Below are 23,003 nucleotides of genomic sequence, written 5' to 3'. Positions count from 1 at the left end.
CTTTGTATCATGACTCAAAACTTCCTCCACTTCTTCCCTAGTATAACCTTTTGTGGGTTTATAAGCAGAAACTAGTCTCATTGTCCAATTCCCTCCATGTTTTGCCATATCTACTTGAAGTTGCTTGCTGTTCAAGATGATTATCTTCATGTTTGTTAAACACTACAGCATCTACTTCCTTTTCCTGATTATTATTACTTGAATATAACTTTTTGTAGTTATTTAGAAGAATATAATCTGCTGTTGTCTTTTTTGTTTTGGTAACACCCATTTTGTATACTTTTCCAATTCTTCTTTTTGTTCCATTTCTTTTCTATTGATAGGATGTCTATCTTGAATTTTGCTGATGTCGATTTTGATTTTTTTTCTGGTAGCTTACTTTTAACTGTTTACCCTGGTTCCCTGCTGAAAACATCAGGAGGGTCTTGTTTAACAAGGCACTGCTCCCACTGCTAAACCCAAAATTGCCAGCTCATCTACATTTGTCCAGAATCTAAGTGGATACATAATAATGTGGTGCACAAAAAAAGTAAGGATTGGACATTAGATCAGAAATTATCAGTTCTGTATATTCCTTAAAAGGTATGTAGAGACCTCCTTCTGCTCCAAAGGTTGCTTTAACTTTTAAGCAACCCCACTGAGTAATTGAGAATTTTTTTTTTAATTAAATTTTTTACTCCAACATAGTAGTTTCCATAATTTTTTCATAATGAATTTGAGGATTCTAAATTATCATGATCTTTATAAACTGATTTTGCAAAAAAAATCAATTTTTATTAATCTTAATAAAATAACAAATTTGATATATTATGGGAAAGGCCATTTTTGGATGATCTTACACTCAAAATATAAAACTTCTTTCAAAAACTTTCAACATTCTATCATTTATAAGAAGTAAGAGAACTGAATGGTTGGCCATGTTTGGAATGAAGATGACAGCTGATCAAGTGAGTACTTATACAGTACATGTATAGTGTAGTTTGAAGAATGATGGGATAATGTTCCCTTTGATGGGAAATGACCTGAGTTTGATTCTTGTCATGATGAGAAATCTTTTAGACTTTTTCAATTAAATTGAGTTAGGGAATCTTTTTCATGGTTCACCCTAAAAGCGGGTTTTTTCATCCCTATAACTCATGTTTTTTTGTCCTGCATTCAAAGAAATCTGCTGGAGAACACACGCAATTAACTGACAAAAATGCTGTTAGTGGGTGGCAGTGGCATAGGGTGTGCGTCGTGTAGTGTGTAGGTTGATGATTAATTAGTGTAGATGGTAGGTCACACCATGTAAATTATTCTTTGACAGTGAATCTTTGGATTCCATGAAGATGTCATGTAATAATAAATAAATAAAATTGACAAGAAAAGACCTGCAGGAAGATCCTGAGCAAGATTGGTGGATGCAGTAATGAAAGATCTGTGACAGATGCAGGGCAGGATAGCAACAGACAGGAAAATTTGGTGATGACTAAGTGATCCTTTAGATTATGTGAAGAATCAACTTAAAGGCTTCTCCACTTATCAGATCATAGATTGGGATCCTACAAAATCCCAAAAGATAAAAAAAGTGTACAAATTATTTAAAAAAGTTACATCCTGGCCTAAAGAAATTACCAAAGAACTTAAACCTCCTTATCATGTCCAACCACACCGAATATGTGGAGTCTGTAAAATTCACAAACCCAATACCCAACTTCGTCTAATAGTAAATAGCATAGAAAGTGCCACCTACAAACTGGCTAAACAGTTATCAGAATCACTTTCCTCCCTTACAGGCAGCTCTCCATCTATTAAAAATTCTTTACACTTTTAAAACATTAATAGGAAATTTAATTCTGACAGATTCTGACATCATGGTTTTGATATCACCTCACTTTTCACTAATGTCCTTTGACAGAGACCCTCGACCTTATCAAGCCACATCCCCCCCCCGTCGATATAATTGAATTACTTAGATTCATCATATATAGAAAGGGAAAATATTCAAGCAGCTAGATAGGACTGCTGGAGATTCCCCTCTTAACTTTATCTTTCCTTATTATATTATCCTTATCTATCTGCAGAAAACCCACTCATACTGTAGGTATTTACATAAATGGTCACACCATCACCCTTCTCAAACAGTACGGTATCCTGAAAACTCTTACTCACTGAGCCAGGGCTATTTGTTCAAATGATACAGCTCTTGAAATTGAGCTTAGGGACCTTCGCAACACTTTTCTAGCCATTGGCTACAGCCTATATAAAAAAGATAAAACATTACATGCACCCCCCCCATCCCTCTTAAACCCAACACACAGTATCTCTTAAACCATTCCCATTCCATGTGTAAAGGGTACATCTGTACATCCCCATATCACTTTTAAACCTGTCATTCAACTAGCTACTTTTATACAATTTCCTCAAGATCGACTACATCCTCTTGGACATCCAGGAGTGTATAAAGTTCCTTGTGCCTGCAAGTTAATTTACTTTGGATAGACTGGTATATAGATCAGTTAGCATATGCCTTGAAGAACATAAAAATTACATTCAAGATCATCTGTATGGCAAGTTGGGATTGGCAGATCATGCTCTGGATACTCCTTCACATAGGATCAGATGGAGAAAAACATCTTTATTACATAGAAATCATTACAGGTCTGAGAGGCTATTCTTAGAATCATCATGAGCTATAAAGTACTCTCCCAACTTCAACAAGTATGGTTGCATTAATTTACTAAAGATCTGGAAGACTATCATTTTAAGAAGACCTAATAGCAGGACTTCTCTGAATTAACTTTGTAGTTATCTGACCCATAGAAGATGCCAAGTGAGGACATTGGTGTCAGAAACAATTGAAATTGTTTCTACAATTCCTTGGTTAAGTATTGTGTGTGTCACAGTTATCAATTGTGCTCAGATGATGCAGGGTAGAAAATCAGTGAAATATTAGTTAGTTGAATAAATTTATTTTTTCCTCTTGGTGTTAGTTATACTGTTAAGCTTTATTATGGATCCTTTAAATTGTTGAATAAGAAGAGAAAAGGTTTCTTACTAAAGTGCTGAATTTCTTTATTTATAAAGCTGAATTAGAAATTGATCATAAGTTGTAATTGATAGAAATAGAAGAGGGGAAAAAATGTTTAAAAAATAAACAGTCGTTACATATTTGAGCCATATTTTTATATATTTTTTCAACTTTTGTTTCTATTTCTATCAGTTTTTCAACAAATTCTTGTTTTAATCCATTAATTTTGTTGCAGTAATACAGGTAATCTCTGATAACTGATTTGTCATTTTAATAAGGCCAACACTCTCATACTCCACCAGTTATAATAATCAGTCTGCCATAACAGACTGAATTATCATGACTGGGTTTATTCCATCTCTAGTATCTTCTGTACCAGAAAAAATATTTCTACCGAAAGAAAGTTATGTCCGGAAGGATTTAGTCAAAGATTTGGCTCACATATCCCTTTTTAACACCTTCAGCAACATATAATGATAGATATTAAGCTTGTGCATTGCCATATTATTACAGTAATGCAATAATGCATTACTGCAATAAAAAAGTAATGTTTCTTTTTATTAGAGAATATTAAATTTAATATTTTCATCTATTCTAGTTAAAAAAATACTTTCTTAGAGAGAGAGAGAAGATGCTTAACATTTTAAGCATAATTATGTACTTGACTTATCTAATTGTTCCTTAATGGTTTTTACAATCATTTTGTAAAAACCATTAAGGAACAATTAGATATTGTTCCTTAAGATAAAGATAAATTAACTTTAATACAGATAAATTTTTTTTTTCAACAAATTCTTGTTTTAATCCATTAAGTTTGTTGCAGTAATACAGGTCATCTTTTAAGTAATTTTGCAAAACAATAGAAATGTATGATGTATGATAATTTTACCAAAAACTTAATTTTACTTTATCATTGTTATTTTAAAATTTTCAAATAATCAGATGTTGGGGACGGAGGAGAATCCAAAGAGAAATTTGGAAACTTTCAAAAGAAAATTACCCCATGGAAACAGATGTTGCCTGACCTTGAGACATTTCAAGATTTTCAGTCACCCAAAAAATATCATACATCAGATGGATTGATAGTGGTGGCATCTCTCATTGATCGAGCTCCAAATTTGGGAGGTATTTTTTATATTATAAAAATGAATTATTATTAAATCAGAAAATTTTTGCTCAACTTACAAAATTGAAGTCCTAGGTGTATTATGATCACCTGTCTTGTAGTTTCACGTGTACCCCTTCTTAACTTGAACTTCCACATGTTTTGCTACCTCCCAAGTCAAGACCACATGATCACTTTCCCCCAATTGGAGACAACGTAGCCACCTTCGTTATAGATAGGTCTTCTGACCCTATAACAAGATCCAACACTCTCATACTCCCGAGTCTCCTCCATCGCATTCTGCTTCAAGTAATTATCTCTCAGTTTCCTTTCTGCCATGTGATCTTTCCACTTTGCAATTTATGTCTCCAAAGTTGATGTCCTCGAAAATAATTACTCAGCTTGCACTTATTGTACTAATCTACTAATGCATGTCTTCCACATATCCCTGGCCTATAGCAGCAACCAATTTTATATTTTGTCCTGGCCTTAATCTCACACTATATTGACTCAAAAGAATGTCCATCTATCTGACTAACTCCTACTTTTGTTGGCTGCAGTTCATGTGCTATCATCAGCAGTATACCCCATCCCCTGTCCTGTCTATCCTCCTATCCTACCTGAAAATACTATGTCCATAATATTCTATTTTCCTGTATCTACATTATCTGCTTTTAGCCAAGTCTCATTAATTAATGCCTCTAACTTTTGGCGAGGTTGCACTAATCCACATAACAAAAGCTCCCTCTTATTCTTGATGCTTCTAGCATTAGTGTAGAAACTGTAGCATCCCCTTAGGCCCCTAACTTTACATCCTTAATTGGCCTCTATTTGATATTGTTCCCTGAGAGACTAGATTCCACATTATTTGTTCATTCACACACTCATTTGCTTCATGGGTGCAATTTTTTTGTTTCTTCCATTTAACTCTTTCACATCCTCTTATGGGAAGGCAAAACTGAATATAAGTGAAAATTAGAGTGAAAGTCAAAGTAATTTGAAAGAGCTATTTTGATATGTGGCTAGTAAAAAGAAGTTATGGTAGAATAATTTTGATGAATGCCAGTGGCATGGAGGTGACTGAAGCAGACAAAATAGTTGAATTACATATCAACTCATGTATTATGAGAATGTGCTAAGGAATTGGCAGTGCCTTTGAACAGGTTGTTTAAGTCTCAGCTTTAGATGGGTCTCAAAGAAATGGAGGGGAAATAGTTCTATTGCATAAAGGAGGTTCCAAGACTGGGGCAGCAAATTATTGACCAATCAGCATCTCAGATTTCACGTTCAAGATAATAAAGAAGTTTATTAAGGGAAAAATTCAAGAATTGGATACTGTAGGAAAGCAGCATGCTTTTGTTAAGGGCAGGTGATGCTTTAGTAGTTTACTTTTTATAATAAAGTTACAGCTGAATTGGGTAGAATTAATGTCTACACAATACTACCATTGGACTTTGCAAAGGCATTTGACAGGATTCTACGAGGGCGGTCTGAAAAGTTCTTCGCCTAACAATGAAAAAACGAATTTATAATTTCAAAATTATTTTTATTTTTCAACATAATCTCCCGTAAGACTAATACATTTATACCAGTGCCGTTATCCTGTCCCTGTAGTGGTTCTCAGTAAGATCTGCAAAATACCCCTCTACAGCTGCAATCACCTCTTGATTCAAAGAAAAACGCTGACCAGCGAGGAAGAGTTTTAGTTTTGGGAAGAGATAGAAGTCAGAGGGAGCCAAATCTGGGGAATAGGGTGGCTGTTCTAACAATTCTTAGTGCAGATTTTGCTAATTTTCCCATTGCCAAAATACCTTTGTGGGCAGGTGCATTGTCCTGATGAAAGATGATTTTTTTTCCTCTGCAAACTGGATCTTTTCTCATGAATTTTTTCATCTAGTCTGGTTAAAAGATCAGAATAATATTCCCCTGTTATTGTTTTATCCTTTTCAAGATAATAAACAAAATGCCTTTAGCGTCCCAAAACACCGTTGTGATGACCTTTCCTGCTGATGGAACTGACTTTGTCTTCTTTGGTGTTGAACAACCCGTTGAAAAAGTGGCTTCTGTCCACTGTTTTGACTGCTGTTTGGATTCTGATGTGTAATGGTGAAATCCAAGTCTCATCCATAGTAATAAATCGACTCACAAAATCAGTTTTATTCTTGTTAAAATGCTCCAAGCACTGTTCAGAGATTTTCATGCGAGAGCATTTTTGATCTGCTGTGAGCAAGTGCGACACCCATCTTGAGCAAAGCGTTTTCATTTGCAATTCTTCATTCAAAATATATCTCTTTATAAGAGATATTTCTTATAAAGAGATATATTATCAGGCTCTTTATAAGAGCCTGATAAGGCCTTACCTCATCTGGACTACCGTGTATGGATCTAGTTACCTGAGTTTTGGGGTGATATATTGATCCTAAACACAAGGGTGTAGAAAAACCTATAAGTACATTAGTTTTTTATGTGGGCTACATGTTGGGAAAGAAGAAATTTCTATTGACATTTTTATTGAAGAGTTGGAGGTTGTAGTTGTTTGGAAAGTCTGGAACAGTCTTCCACTTCCTGTGGAAGACTGTTCCAGAAACCAGAGATAGATGGAATAAAACAGAAAAAAAAGAGAAGCTGGTTTGATATGTGTTTGCATTGAACCAAAAAGGGATTTAAGCTGCTGCTCTTGTTTAAAAAGGATCATGATAAAATGATGATTGCCAGCTCATGGAGGTACCTGTAAAAGAGATACAGAGCTGAAACAGTGCATCTGTGAGATAGTGGTTAAAGTGTAAGGGAGGAATTATCTGTGAGCTTGAATTGCTCTCCTCTGAATATCAAGAATTTTTAGAGTGGTTTTAGGTTCACTACCTCAAACATGTGGATAGTATTCTAAGGATGGATGGATTTGAAATTTGTTGGAATTGAGTGAAAAATAGCATCTTGAGTAGAGGAGACTGCTTAGTTTTTAGAGGCTGAGAAGGCTAGATATGATATGTTTATATCATATCATATCATATCATATCAGGAGAGGCTCAAGATACAGCAATCTACTGTTTATCAGACCTTATAAAGAAATGATCCTTCAATTATCCAACCATTACTTTTCAAGCTGATTACTGGTACAGTACCATGTAATTGTATTCCAAATATCTGACCCTTAAATTATCAGAATTAGCAAAACAGTAGATTACCGTTAATCCCAGTTCAAGCAGCGAGAGAGATCTGATCCTTTCTGGTTGCTTGTGTATTACTGAGGATAAGTGTAGGTGAGCTATGTCACCAAGCAATATGCCTTTGATGCAGTCCATTTCATCAGGTGGAAGAAAGCGAGGCCACTACACAAATCTCAGTTTAAATCACAGAGAATATTCTTGGGAGTGGCTCAAGTTTTACAAAATAAGAGTTAACTTCAATAAATCTGATGTCATCGTTCACAGATTTTACTGCACTGCTCTAATCTTCCTGTCAGTAATAATAACAGAAGATCACCCACCATGCATGTGAATGTCCTTGTTATTGGGGTTCTTTCTTTCTCAATCTTTGCTGAGTGTATATCTGTTAAAGTGCCTTTGATAATGCTTGCTTGAACTGGTGAAATTTCAGCTTATAAATAATTGAGGTAGGAAAATTATTTATTTTTATTCTAGTTTCATGTAGCATTTTGTTCCATAAATTTCGACATGAATTAATGTAGCAGTTACATAAATTTTAAACAGAGAGGGGAAGCAAAAAAAATAATTGAAATACTGAGTAAGTCCCATTATGGGATCAATACATTAAAATATGCTAAAGAAATTTTTCAACACATTAAGAACCAGATAGAAAATGGAATCATTGTGTAAGAGTTTGGTTAACTGTGGTGGAAGGAATAGATTCTTTGCTTGGAGAGAGTGGCAAATGAATGGAATAAGTTGCCAGAGGTGGTTATGAATGCTTTGTTGGTGAATGACTTTAAAGTGTGATATGATGAACACTATCAGTAATGGTTGACCTGGATCTCCTGTGATGAGTCTGGACTCCGTGAAGATGCCCATGTAATAATAATAAGAATAATATGTTCAATTATTCATTTGAAAAGTTTCAAGATCTTTTTTGCTATGATCAGTACCTTAAACACTTAACTTGTACCATTCTTCTGCAATAGGGAGATGATAACATAGTCACCTTCACTGCTGCCAAAGCACAGTACTATCTTATTTCTCACAAAAAAAAAAAAAAAAATCTTAATTCATTTCCCCTTATTTTTGATAATACCCAGCTCACTTAATGAGCCAAGGTCTCAAAAGAGAGCTTTTGGGGCTTTTTACCTCTAGTCTAGCCATATCTGTAGCTTTCTCATTCTCAAAAAAGCTCGGTATCCTTTTAAAACTCTGAATCACTTCTTTAGCCACTCACTCTATACAAAATTCCAAATCTCCCCATCTTTGAATACTGCTCTTGCATTTGGGGTGATGGACAAAAAACCTACCAGAAAATTATCATAGGTTGGAACAAGAGGGATCATCCAGAAAGTTGTTCCGCTGAAGCCATCATTCATCCTCCTCCTCCTTCCATTAAACCCATGATAACACAAACAGCAACTGCCCAATGCCCATTTACAGTTCAACTACTAACTCAACCTGTCACTCCTATTTCTCTTTCATTCCATCTACCTTTGTTCTCTGAAACAGCCTTACAAAGTGTTTCTCATGGTCTACAACCTTTAGCTTTTCAAAAAAATATTAATAGATTCCTTCTTCCTTATCCTCTATCCACACATTACATTAATTTGCTATAGGTTCTGTAATTTCTCATGTGTGATATAAACAATGGGTTGAGAATATATTGAAATTAGATTATTATATTTATATAATTTTAACTGTTCTTGATTACTGTACATTTCTGGATATTTTATGTTCCATATATGTTATTTAATAAACTTGCCTTCACTTTCTCCTGTCACAATAAAGTAACCTTGTGTCATAGAAGCCTAATTAATGCTATTACACAGCAATTCATCATGTCTACATCATCTTCTTTGTATGCTAATGCACTTGCTCTTTGGACAGCTTGTTCTGGTGGAATGAAAAAATGGAATTTCCATGTGGGGGAGGGGGAGAACCATGCCACCTCCATATGAGACTTTAACTCGCCTTCATTTGAAAAATTTTTATCATCATTATTATTGAATTAGCCATGGAGGCCCTTTATTTAATTTCTTTAAGTAATAAAGACAAATATTCTGTGATCTGGAAACAAAACATGAAATAGTTGAAAGAGAATAAATGCAACAGTTATAAAAATGAAAGGGAAAGCAAGTTATGGATCCAAAGGCACATTACGAAGCCATAAAGAAAATGACACTGCCCAATGTCCTGTGGCTTTCTTCATGTCCTCCCCATCCTTCTAAAGCTGTTTTTAAAGAAAAGGTGTTATGGTTTTAAATCCTTTGTCCGCTCTCTCTCATTATTTATCTATTTATTCCCTGTCCCTCTAAAGCTCTTAGATTTTTAATTGTCCACCTTAGATTGGGTGATTCATACTGCTTTATAATCTTTTTTCCATCCTTTTGTAATAATGATTTAATTACACTATCTGATTGAAAATATCCAGATAATCCTTCATAGTAGTGGATATGGCTATATACATCACAACCATGGCTCATACAAGTATAAAAGGAAACACACAATCTTGCAATCTTGATCGACAAACATTAACAGTAAAATGAGCTATACTGAATAGTTGAAGAACTTTCATTGTCTCTCACTATTATAGAATGCCAACTTTGCAAGAACTTTGTTTGGCAACTTTCTACCCTGTAACAACTGCCCTGATCAACTGTAAGTGATGTTGTTATGTTGTGAAGTGAAAATGCCTAGGAGCAACAACACAATCACAACCTGATGGGCCACATAAAATCATGAATTAGAACTGTCAAGTGCTGAAGCATGTGACACACAAAAATTGCTGGTCCTTGCCTGAAACACTCACTGCTGAGTTCTGAAATACTTTGATAGTTGGGAGCTGAAGAACATGGGTTTCCATGGCTGCACAGTCCTGATCTCATCTATCAAACATTGAGACACTGAGCCAGGCCAATTCGTCTGTGTCACTAATGCTCTTCTGGAAGAATGGACAGGGATTACTGCAGTATTGTACCAAAATCTAGTGAAAAGCCTTCTCAGAAGGTTGAAGTCTGTTATATATCAAAGGATGGACCAACTCTATATTAATGCCTTTCATATTAGAATAAGAGTTGAGATTAGCATGTGTCTCCATTTTTTTTATTTGAGAGTGTATTTAGTGCTTGTGCTTGGTGTACTGAGAATAGCCATCTATTAATCTTCAAAGAATAGTTTCAGAACATTTTGATACAAATATACAGGATGGAAGACATATTTATTTTAACACATTGTACCTGAAAACTTCAGAAGAGCTATTAGCATGTAGACTTAAGGTGGGTTCAGTCCCTAGTGAATGATACAGCTTTAAATTGAGTAGTTAATTTACACCTGATATTATGTGTAAACCTGGTATCTATCACCTTCAGGTAATATAGCATCTCTTCATATGTTTGTCAACAGCTGAAACCTCTTTTAAGAATGTTTTTTCAGGCCTAGTTCTCTTGCATTCTCTAATGCTTTTTGAAAAAGCTGCTTATGTCAGTAGATTGTGGTTATAGGATATATGCAATGTTATATCTACTCTAGCTGCAAATACTGTTACAACTTGAACAGCACATAAACCTTTAATCTATCGGTAAATCATTTATAGCTTTCACCACAACATGTATAAAGTACATATAGCAGTATTCAATGTTTGAAATGTCCCCCCTTTTGCCTTAACGCATATCCAGAGTCTGTGTGGCCATTGATGGCGGCATGTGCAACACCCACACACAACCGCCACTGCTTGCTCCAAATCCCCCTTCAGACTTGCAATGCTGGGGTGTTGTTTCTTGCAGGCTACTTTCTCAAGCTCTGACCACAATTTGAAATCCAATGAATTCAAATAGGGACTTCCAGACGGCCAGTCAGATGGTGATATGTGGTCAGGCACATTCACCTCCAACCACTGTTTTGTGGTCCTTGCTATGTGCGCAGGGGCTAAGTCCTGTTGGAAGGTCTACTGCATACCATAGGTTCCAGCACATGTGTCTTAATACACTTTAGCAGAAGTTTTGACCACTTTCTTGCAGAAATGCAACTTGGATATCCCTGATATGTCACCCCCTCCCTACGAACACACACACACACACACACACACCAACCCATTTCTGACACAGGATGATGACCTCTCTGAATCCTGGGTGCTGCTGTGTGACCATTTGGGCATATATCCAATTGTTTTGCTGGTTAAACGACTCTTCGGTGGTGAAAATCCTCTCATCTCTGAACGGGATATTTCTATCTGTTGTTTGCATACCACTGAAGAAGTGCCTTTGATTTTATCACCCTCTGCCACATAACTTGTAGTATTAGGAAGTGTCCAGTAGAATGATGGTAGGCTCTCATCCCCAAGTCAATCAGCTAGTACATGTGACATTGTTCTCTGAGAAACATATATCTTTTGCGACATCCCTTTCTATGTTCTCACAGGATTATGGCAGAGGCATTTCTTCAGAGCCCTAACTTAATGTGGTCAACCTGTTCTTTGGCAGTCAGGTACATATTCTGTATCATTATAACGGTTAATAGTCCAGTACACAAACATCCTACTGATCTGATCCCAAGTGTTTATAGCGTGTTGAAAATAACTGGCATCTACATTCCAACCTTGTGAAGTACTATTACAGCTACACAGTTATCATAATCTCCCACTGCATGTTAACCTATACAGTTAGACAACTCTCTTTCCCCCTCCCCTGATCAACACATGAATGTTGACTGTGCACAGCAGCAATAACGGAACCAGGAGCATGGGGGTGTGCAGAAGTTGTAACAGTATTAATGGCAAGACTGTGTACATATCTTAGGGAACTCTTTGCAAGCATTTATGTCTTAAGAATGTAGCCAACATACCAGTGTACATGAGTGTGCCACCTCTGTAATTTTTTTTTGTCACATTTGCAGTGTATTTGAATAATGGAAGTATATGTATTGAAATGATATGTGATTTCAAGAGGTGAGTTGTTCTTCTTTCTGAAGCATGCATGACTCCCAAAGACTGTTTCTTAACTAGCCTGTTTTCATCTATCAATGCCCAGTGATACAGCCAGTTAAACTTGTACATCATAATTGCTTTGTATTTATAGCATCATAAATTTTATCAGTACTTGTGATTAGCTTATAGGAAAAAAAATGAGCCTCTCGAACTCACAGTATGTTATGCATGCAGAATTTTTCAAGGCAAGGTCATTCTGTTATCTAATTGTGTTTATTCTGCATTATGAAAGAAATTTTCTTTAGAAACACTCTTTTATGGTCTAGAGTAATTACAACTGTGGCTGATTATAATTGCAAGTAATTATAAACCTGTGTTCTTTCATATCCGAAGATTAGAGACTTAGAGAAGGACAAGTCGGTAATAAGATGTAATTGAATTTTATTATTGGTTAATTTAGATTATCTTTATGATTTTATTGATATAGTAGAATTAAACATAGTAAAAATTACTGAAATTTTAAATTTTTCATATTGAGTATTTGAATCAAAGTAGAACTGAATTTTTTTACTAATATTTTTAATTTTTTTAGTATACATAAATGTTGTTATTTGTTTTTATAATTTTATGTAAAGTTTATGAAACTGTCTTTAATAATAGGATTGTGTCGCACATGTGAAATATTTGGCGTTAGTGAATATGTAATAAGTAGCTTGCAATATACTGAAGATAAGCAGTTTCAAAATCTTAGCGTTACAGCAGATAGATGGATACAACTAAAAGAGGTAAGTAAAACTGTAGTGTTTATACATTCAATGTTAGTTAAAAAATGTTTTTTATTGTTAATTCTGTAACACAAATATAACATACATTATGTTGAAATGAGTATCAGGATAGCATTATATTAAAAAAAAAACAACCTAATTTGCAGTGATGCTGGTCTTCCTTTGGCCTTCATTGTACTTTCCACTCTTGTTGGCATGCTTTTCACCAGCTTGTGATAATAAGAGTCAGGTATGTTGGAAGAAAAGGTCTCTCCTGCACCAAGCTTTCAATTTGGATTGAAAATGGGACTCCATGCAAGCCAGTCAAGTTTTCTCATGTTTCCTCAAACCGTGCCATGTTACTGTAGGTATGCAATATGACATGGTGCATTGTTTTGTGGAAAGAGATCTGAATCTGTTTGTACCACAGTATATGAAACATTGTGTATTGGTTTGCCTGTTCTGAGTGATGAAAAACTCAAGTTTCGAGTGGAAAAACCCTCTACCTCTGTATGAAACTGGTTGACTCACCTTTAGTAGGAAGAGACTACATAAAGGTTCCTGATGAACCTTTATCTGGATGGGAATCAGACCCAGATCTTTCTGACCAAAAGGCTTCATCTGTACTGACTGAGCTATGGAGGCTGTGTCTTGAATACATTTGGAGTTTTGTACTGATATTGATCATGTAGGTTTCTTAATTGTCTCTAATGCTCTTCTATTATATCATAGAAATTTCAAAATATCAACCTTGAACTATTGTATCAGAAGGATCCATCTAAATTGACATTTTTTAAAAAAAAAAAAGTTGACTAACATAATTGAATAAAATTCTAAATGAAATATTATTTTTAAAAAAGTGTTACTTATAAAATAGAATTGATCTTTCCTTAAAATACCAATAATAGGCTACATATCAATGTTCTATTGTCTAAGGGCAGCTTGGTTCCATTTTAATAGCCTTGTCAGAGTTCTTTATCTAATTTAGTGAAATATTTTCAGAAATTTTATATATATTGTAATATTTTTATTATAAGGTAACATCCTTATGATTGCCAGGTTTCTTTTCAGTAATGGAACTGATTTTGGGAGTTGGGGGGGGGGGAGAAGTATAACCCAGGGTGAAATAGGAAAATCATCTAGATAAAATGATGGCTTATAATTTAGTGAGAAATTTTGCTTTTTTAATTGCTGAATGTATCTATTTCTTGTATTCATGATATTGTGTTCCATCATGTATATATCTGAATAGTTCATTATTATTATTTAATTCTTCATTTTAATAAACAACCATTTGTTATATAGAGAAACTAAAATACAAAGAAAAAATTAATTACTGAATTAATTGCCTCATTATATTCGTGTGAATCGCTATCAAATTTCTGATATGATCTGAATATTTAGGTCAAACCTCAACATTTAAAAGAATATCTGTTAGAAATGAAAACCTTGAATTATACTTTGATTGGAGTGGAACAGACTGAAGAAAGTTGTAGCTTAATGTCATACAAATTTCCCAAAAAATCCTTGCTACTTCTTGGGTAAGTTTAAGATACGAATATGCTAATGAGTTTCATTGTGTGACTAATTACAATCAATTGTTTATAGATTAAGTTTAGTAGTTTGATTTTGAATGTTATTAAAAACTAACACTTACAGAGAAAGACATCATTGGTAGTCGATCCTTTCCCCTTAAGATGAACATATAAATATAAAACTTCAGTAGTCCCACCATCACTTTACCACATTCAGTGCAACAGCCTGCTGTGAAGCTGTTACTATACTTCAGCAAAGTGAAGGTAGAGGTGAATCAAAAAATTGTAAATTGTTAAATGAATAAATTTCATAAAATTAACACACATAGTTATTAGAATTAAACAGAACCATTATTTTAACCACTTTATTTAATCCTAACAAAGCATAATAGGACAGACAGCCGAGATATCATCAAAAGCGAGATTGACAAACATCAGAGAGTAATATATGGCAGAACAGCCAAGGCAAGGATGATAACCAGTGGTATGACACTTAGTATTGTACTGAGTATCAGTTTAATTTTTATATTAATGATATTGTGAATGATTTGGGAGAGATAAGTTATTTGCCAGTGATGCTAGATTAAGGAGAATAATGGCATTTTCAAAGGTGATATAGAAATCCTGCAGGATGATTTAGATAGATTGACAGTTTGAACAAAGAATAATGGTTCAGTTCAGTCTGTGTTATATACTTTGTTATACTGTATATAACACAAAAACAGTTTTATATAAGTATGGAAGGCTTCAAGAAATTGTTGAGGCTAAGGTATTGGGGTTGGTAATGAACAGAGAATTGAAGTTTAGGGAACATATTGCAAAAGTAGACAGAACAGTTCAATTGGATTAAGAAACACATTGACAAGTAGAGATAAGGAAGTTATTATCCTTCTTTATAGAGCTTCAGTATAACATCAACTGGACTACTGTGTGCAGATTTAGTCACCTAGGTTTCTTAGGAGATGGGGGAGAAGTGAGGAGAAGGATCTAACAAGTTACTAGAATGATGACTGGTCTAGTTCTCTGTGAGGATAGACTGAAGGATAATGGGTTACAAAGTTTACTTGCTATGCAGAAAGGGGCAACATATTCAGTAGCATGTTTTTAACATATGTTACTGAATGGTTTGTATAGAGCAGATGCAGAAAATCTTTTTTTAATAAAAGGCAGAAGAAAAAAAGAGAGAGAGAGAGAGACCTGAAGGGCACATATCAAGCACTTCGAACTGCCTCTGCCAAGCTTGTTAACCATGCAAGGAGTTTGATATTGTCAGATCTTATATTTTAGTCTCTAAGGCATTTCTAACCACAAGTTACACCCAGATCTTGATCTTCCTATGGGTCTTTTTCATGCCATCTTGGCATCAAACACCTGCTTTGCTAATCTTTTCTTTCCCATTCTATTTCAGTGACCATATCACCTTAGATTAGCTCTGCTTACACATTCCTGAATGCTAACAATATTAAATTTCTTCCTAATTTACTCATTTTTAATATGATTGTGCTATTGATACCATTAGTTCACTCACCTAATTTTACACAAAACTCTTGTATATGTAGTTTTCAGTCTTTGATGAACTCAGAATAACTCTAACCTCAAACATATCACAAATATTGCCTCCTCTGCATCCAAAAAAATTAAGCTTTTTCTTTTGCTCAAGGCATTACTTTAACTCCAAACAACTTTTAACCCTATGCAAATTGCAAATCCACCTCACTATTGAATATTGTTCTCAAACCTGGGTTGTGGTGCCCTAAGAGCTCCCTGAAAATACTGGATTCTGTGCAGAAAAGAGCAGTTAGATTGATTGACAATCCATCTCTCTCTCTCTCTCTCTTTCTCTCTCACACACACACACACACACACACACACACACACTAATATGCTCCACTCACTTTTGCACAGGTGTTCGGTCTCTGTAGTGCATGTATAAATATTCTTATGGCTGCTCTTCATCAGAATTGACATCAATAATCCCTCCCATCCCACACACAGTTCAACTCCACATTCACAGAACATTCTTCATTTATCCCTTCCACTGCTGCCCTCTGCAACGGCCTTCTATCACACTTGTTTTCCAAGGAATGCAATCTACAGCTTTTTAAATCAAATGAGAATAAGTTCATTATTGACCATTCATGATACTAGCATAGGGATCCCATTTTTTGAAAACAAAAAACCAGGACACTATAAATTTTATAGAATTAAGGGCTAAGAGAAATAAATTTTATTCGTTAACATTATGTATTTTAAAATAAAAAAATTAAATATTTATTTGAATTTGAATTTGATTTATTAATGTAGATAACATAAATGTTTATACATATGTCAAATAAATAGAATTCTAATAACACTTAAACACAGATGACAATACTCAAACACGTAACACTTAAATTGCACTTTCTTTTGAGTATTTTGTAACAAACGGTATAACTTTATTAATTTAAAAAATACAATATTCACAATTAATACGAGAATGCAAGAATACGAAATGAACAGTTCAAAACTAGGTTATATCACATAGCCTGTAGCGATACAAAAACAATTTAATGCGTGAAGCTTAGTTCGCATAGCGTACGATATCTGATGGTCCGAAATGTTTCTCATTGGTTGAAAGAAAACGAACTATCGTGGCGCATTAATATTCAAAAACATGTCGACCAATGAGAAACATTTCGGACCGTCGAATATCGTATGCCAAGCTTGAGACAAAAGATTACTAAAAATTTGTGGCTGACCAGACGAACGAAATAGATATCGTGGTTGCGATTAGTTAAACATACAGTTGGGTGACTGTCTCCCTCATTCTGACATTCTTTTCTCCGGCTGAATGAAATGCATGGAACTAAATTGTTTTCCCAAAATTCTAACATTCTGGTAATTCACCGAACTACAAAATAAATATGTCTCTGCGTTTTGTTTTGTAAACATACATTTTTTAAAAGCACCCAAAAATATTACGACTTGTACTTATTCTTATTAGAAATGTTAATATTTTTATTACTTGTCTCGGGATGCCGGGACAGAAGTAATAAAACCAGGACTGTCCCGGGCAAACCAGGACGTATGGGATCCCTATACTAGCATAATATTGGTTAACCAACCTGTCATAGTTGGGTTCTCCATTTACAAAAAAAAAAAAAAAAATTCTTAAATTTACTTCTAACTCAACCCTCAGATAGTTAAAATTGGTTTTTGAACACTACCCTGTGTGATGCTAGTGTTTTGACTAATATCTTTCATATTCCATATAAATTTATTTATATGGAATATGAGATAGTTGACTCTCCATAATACTAATTTTATTTATCTTATCTGTTTCCATATTTAATTTGGCATCTTCACTTAGAAATGTGTGACCATATAGCTGAAATGCTTTACTTGTTCTATAGCTTTCATTCAGAATGTAGTTGAAGTTCTCAGTGTCTGTCTTTTTACAGCTGTTTTTTTCATGCCATATTTGTTACAGCAGTTATTCAGTTTAGTAAGGAATCATGCAAACTGATTTATTTGGGAGAATAACATCATCTGCATAATGCAAAGAACAGAGATTAATTTCTCCAATTTTGAAATTAGGTTTAATGCCACTTTCCTCCACAATGTGATTCATATAAATGATGAATAAGTGTGTCTCTCCAACTTCAACTCCACAACTTTTACATCAAACCATTTTCCTGTACTTCATTTAGTTCTAACTACTGCTGACGTACAACTTAAATACAAACTATTTGCTTTATATAATGTACCATTTATACCATATAATTGTATCATTTTGAACAGTTTATTCTTTGGTACCTTGTCATATGCCTTGTCCAGATATACAAAACTTAAAAGTACAGATCCTAATTATATTCCCATGACTTCTTAACTGTTTGTCTTTAAATGAAAATCTGATCCTGACAATCAGTCAAGTTTGACTCCAGCTTGTTCTTCAAGTTTCACTGGAAGTTTTTCTTAGCCTCTTCTCATATATGTTTGCATACCTGGAACACTATTTAGGAAAATTGCTCTGTGATTCTCACATTCAAGCTTCTGAATTATACAGTGATATCTCTGTAAAAGTTTTATGCCTCCACACTTGAGCATTTTTGGTTCAATATCATCAGGTTTTTGATGGCTTTTTCTATCTCAAGTAGTATATTGCGAGTGCATTCCTCTCCTCTTGAATATTTTCTACTGCTGTTCTATCACTTCTTTCATTTAACAGTCTTTCAAAAAATTATTCCAAATATCTAAATTTTCTTTACCTTCAGTTTTCATGTCTTCTTTATCATCTCTAATTCCTTTTAAAGTACTCTTTCCTCCATTTCTAAATTTTTTCAATAACCTCCTCCTACAAGTTTATCAATGTCTTCCCAAATCTTTTCTTGAGCTATTTTTTACACACTGCTTTGCTTTCTTAAATTTATCTCCATAATCTCTCAGAGCACATGGTGACTTATTTACTCAGAACTTTTGATATGATTTATTCTTTTTTGTAACTGCCTCTTTAGGTTCTTGAGTTCATCACGGAGTTATTTTTCTATACTTGTAGAAAACTTTATCATATGCCTCTCTGGCCAAAATCAGTCAATATTTTCTTCAGAATCTGCTACTGCATCTTGAAGTTTGATTGTTTCCGAATGCCTTCATTTTTCCTCCAATAATATTTGTATATTTGCAAGTGCAAAATTGATGGTTCTGTATTGTAATCAAATCCGCATAGAGAGGTAAGTGTATGTGGGTAGTGGGGGAGAACTAATGCATTTGTTTTAGGATATATTAGAAAACAATAATTAAGAAAACTACTATAGCTGGTTGGTATATTTGAATTACTAAAAAGTGTAAATATGCGAACCATCATTAAGAAGCCATTAATGGGAAATATAATTCCCATTCTCACATGGGAAAGAATAGGTGTGAATAGAAATTCACACCTATTCACACGAATTATTAATAATTAACATTTGTAATATTATATGTGTGCTGAGAAGTTGCTAGGTGGAGCGAATAATATGATCCTATAAACTCTAGAATAATAATGGCATAATTTAAAAAAAATTAAAAAAAAAACTAACTAGGAAAGTTAGTGAGATTTGTTTGCAAATATAAATAACTAAGCAATAATAAAAAGTGGCTTTATACATTTGGCATCTCAGTAAATAAATTGAGGGGCTAATGCAATGAACAAATAATGTTGATCAGGTAATTTGCTAGGCATGGCAGGAATACATGTAGGTTGATGGAGCAGCAGATCTCTTGTACAATTTGTGCTTGTTATATTACTTATTTTTGTTTTATTTATATTTTGCTTTGTTTTTTAAGAATAGTCTTTTATTCACTAGTGATCAGTATACACTTTTCACACAGTAATATATACATAAATAATTTTGGAACATCATTGGAATTATCCATTCTCACAAATTCTAAGTTCATTAGATGCCTTTTTTTTTCTTTTTGTCAGTGGCTCTTCTCTCTTATCAATAATAGATAACTTGCATATGCTAGTATTTTGTTTGAGATCAACAGATGCAATCCACTTCTTATAATGCATAGAAGGATTCATTTTTATTTGGGAAAAGATGAATTTTTACTCACTACGTCTGTTCTTTCCAAAGACTGAAGAATGAAGATATTCCTGTATTGTGAAAAACATTCTATCTCCAACAGATACTATACTACAGAAGCAAGGAAAAAGAGTAGTTTTATTATATTACTAAATACAGTACAGAGAGATTTACAGTCTCTGTACTATATTAGCAACGATTAGTGTAATGAATGAAGATGACCTTACATGATAAAAACAGATCCCCTCCCACAGACATAAATGCTGCATGCATTCAGTCAAAACAAATTTATTGTAGTGCTAAACGTGGTATCTAACTAAAGTCATTTATCCTAACATCCTGTTTCAAATTTTCAGTTGCAGAAAATACGTATAATAGCTGTGTATCATGCATTTATTGGGTATAGAAAGCAATGGTTTACGTAAAACAAATAAACATGAATCTGCATGTGTGTGTGTGTGTGTGTGTGTGTGTGTGTGTGTGTGTGTGTGTGTGTGTGTAACTTGAAATCAGTTCAAATTGCATTTGATATTTTCAATGTTATTAAGACATTTCACAAATAACGTGCTGTATAAGCTTTGTGAAAATGCGGCCATTCAACATGGATGCAGCATACATATATATATATATGGTAAAGCTAGTCCTGCCAGCAGTTTCTGCAAATGCAGACAGCTTCTGATATGAACATGTTAATTGTTGCCTTCATCTCAGGTCCATATAAACTCAAGCCATACAGAGGAAATCCAAACATGAAGTTCTGTTTATCTTTTTTTTCCCCCTAAACTACACAGTTTGGATTGAAGTAAGGAAAAATATCTTTCAACAGTCACATGACTAAACTATTAAGGTACACTGCGGGGAATACGTTCCAAGACATCCTGTGGATACCTGAAACTGCAGATAGTACCGAACCCTACATATATACAGTTACACCCCGAGTTACATAACACGCGACTTACGTAAATTCTCAGTTATGTAGTAAATCTACTAGCGCATATGAACAAGTTTGCAGCTTTGTGCAGGTGCTTCTTTGACAGCCTTATTGCAGTACAGTAGTAGATACTTCGCATGGTTAGCTCAATCACTTGTTAATATTGCTAGTTTCGTTGTTTTTTTTACCCTTGAAATGGAATGCAAATGCAAAACCTAATGCACTGGTAATAAATCTAAAAAACAAAGATCTGCAATTATTTGTTTATTTTATATACTTGTTTATACAATTAATTTATTGTATGTATGTATGTAAGTAATTTACAAATTCAACTTATGTAAAATTCGGGTTACTTAAAGGTTTACGGAACGCATCACTTTTGTAACTAGGGGTGTAACTGTACTGTGTTTTTTCCTATATGTACATACCTATGATAAAGTTTAATTTATAAAATAGGCACAGTAAAAGATTAACAACAATAACTAATAATGAAATAGAACAATTATAACAATATACTGCAATAAAAGTTATATGAATATGAACCTTGGCATAAGTTTTTTTTATTATTTATTTATTATTTATGAAGTCAAGAACTTTCACCTTATTCACTTAAAAGGAAGCACTTTACAGCTTCTCTTTGGTATATCTGAATTGCCAGCATCACTACTCTCACACTTTGGGACCATTATCAAGTAAAATAATGGTTACTTGAACACAAGCACTGCGATACCACGACAGTCGATCTGATAACCTCAGATCGACTACTCAACAGTAGTTCTAGAAACTATGGAAGTTTCTAGAACTATTGACGTGAGAGCTTACAAGAATACAATCCTCTGCATCTCCAAGTTACCTTAGCTTGCACTACTTGACTTAGGTAGCTAAGGCAACTTGGGTATGCCAAGATTGCATTCTCGTAAGCTCTCAGGTCAACTTACACAACTTTCATAGTTTCTACAAACATTTGGCTTTGAAATAATGTTAGATCTAATATCCACTTTGCTGATGTAATTATGAACTCTTTATTTCTGGAATTTTCCATTTAATATTTTTGGACCAGAGTTGACTACGGATAGTGAACCCACGGATAAGGGGGTATATGCAATATGCTTCTCAAAAACTGCTCACTTTTAAATGATGATGACTGTTGATTTATAAGTTCCTGGGAACTCTTCTCAACCCTTTGTCGATGTGCTTCAGGACTGCATGAGGTGGTCATGTCAACCCAGTGTGTAATTCAGATCCACATGTCTTGGTCTTTGAGCTTTTTATTATTGTTGTCTAGTTTTACTAGTTTTATTGTTGTTGTTAGTTTTACTTATAAACTTTGTTCTTTTTCACCCTGAAGATTTGAGGGTGATGCCTTTGCAAAATATTGAAGCCTTATAAAATTAAATCAGTTTTAAGCATTTCCTGTTTTATGTTTTATTTGTTTCCCCAAATTCCTCCAGACCCAAATATAAGTAAACTTTTTTGCTTATTTCAAAGTACATATGCATAAAATTAAAAATATATATATATATATTATTGTTATATTTAATACATTTTATAATATATTTTAAGGAATGAAAAGGAAGGGGTGCCTGCTGATCTTATACACTTGTTAGATATCTGTATAGAAATTCCTCAGCAAGGAATAATAAGATCTCTCAATGTTCATGTCAGTGGAGCCATTCTTATCTGGGAATATGCTCGTCAGCATACATTAATGTCAAATCCTATTTGATTAACTGCTTGAATAGTGCAAATGCTGAGTTCACTGCTGTCATCTGTAATATAAATCATATTCGATGTTAAATATTTTAAATAAATTATTTTTAAAGTACCACATGTTATGTATGAATGCAGTGCATTATATATTTATAAAGCATTGTTTCCTTCTCGTCTTCAGTTATAACATAACATGCAATAATGATGTGTGTTTTGGATGAGAATGTAGATCAAAAGATATTTTTGTTATGTAATTGAGCCTTCTAATTTTGAGAATAACTAACATTACTATGATGAAACCATCTGCAAATTAATGTTCTGAAATA

General features: G+C 34.0%; 1 protein-coding gene across 1 annotated transcript in view; it reads left to right on the top strand.

Moving 5' to 3' along the window:
• The window catches only part of LOC150097598 (tRNA (guanosine(18)-2'-O)-methyltransferase TARBP1), a 230,785-nt gene extending 207,993 nt beyond the window's left edge, over nt 1-22,792 (top strand). Inside the window, 4 exon segments of the mRNA XM_090406955.1 lie at nt 3,953-4,135; nt 12,852-12,976; nt 14,360-14,496; nt 22,531-22,792. Of these exon segments, the coding sequence (XP_090263081.1) occupies nt 3,953-4,135; nt 12,852-12,976; nt 14,360-14,496; nt 22,531-22,693 (608 nt within the window). The 3' untranslated portion in view covers nt 22,694-22,792.
• Nucleotides 22,793-23,003: the final 211 nt, after the last annotated feature.

The sequence above is a fragment of the Typopeltis vanoorti genome, chromosome 17 (assembly GCF_054136105.1).
Source record: "Typopeltis vanoorti isolate ZY-2024b chromosome 17, IOZ_Tvanoo_1.0, whole genome shotgun sequence".
Taxonomy (NCBI): Eukaryota; Metazoa; Arthropoda; class Arachnida; order Uropygi; family Thelyphonidae; genus Typopeltis; species Typopeltis vanoorti.
The sequence above is the reverse complement of the archived record's forward strand: the minus strand, read 5'-3'. Positions and strand labels throughout refer to the sequence as shown.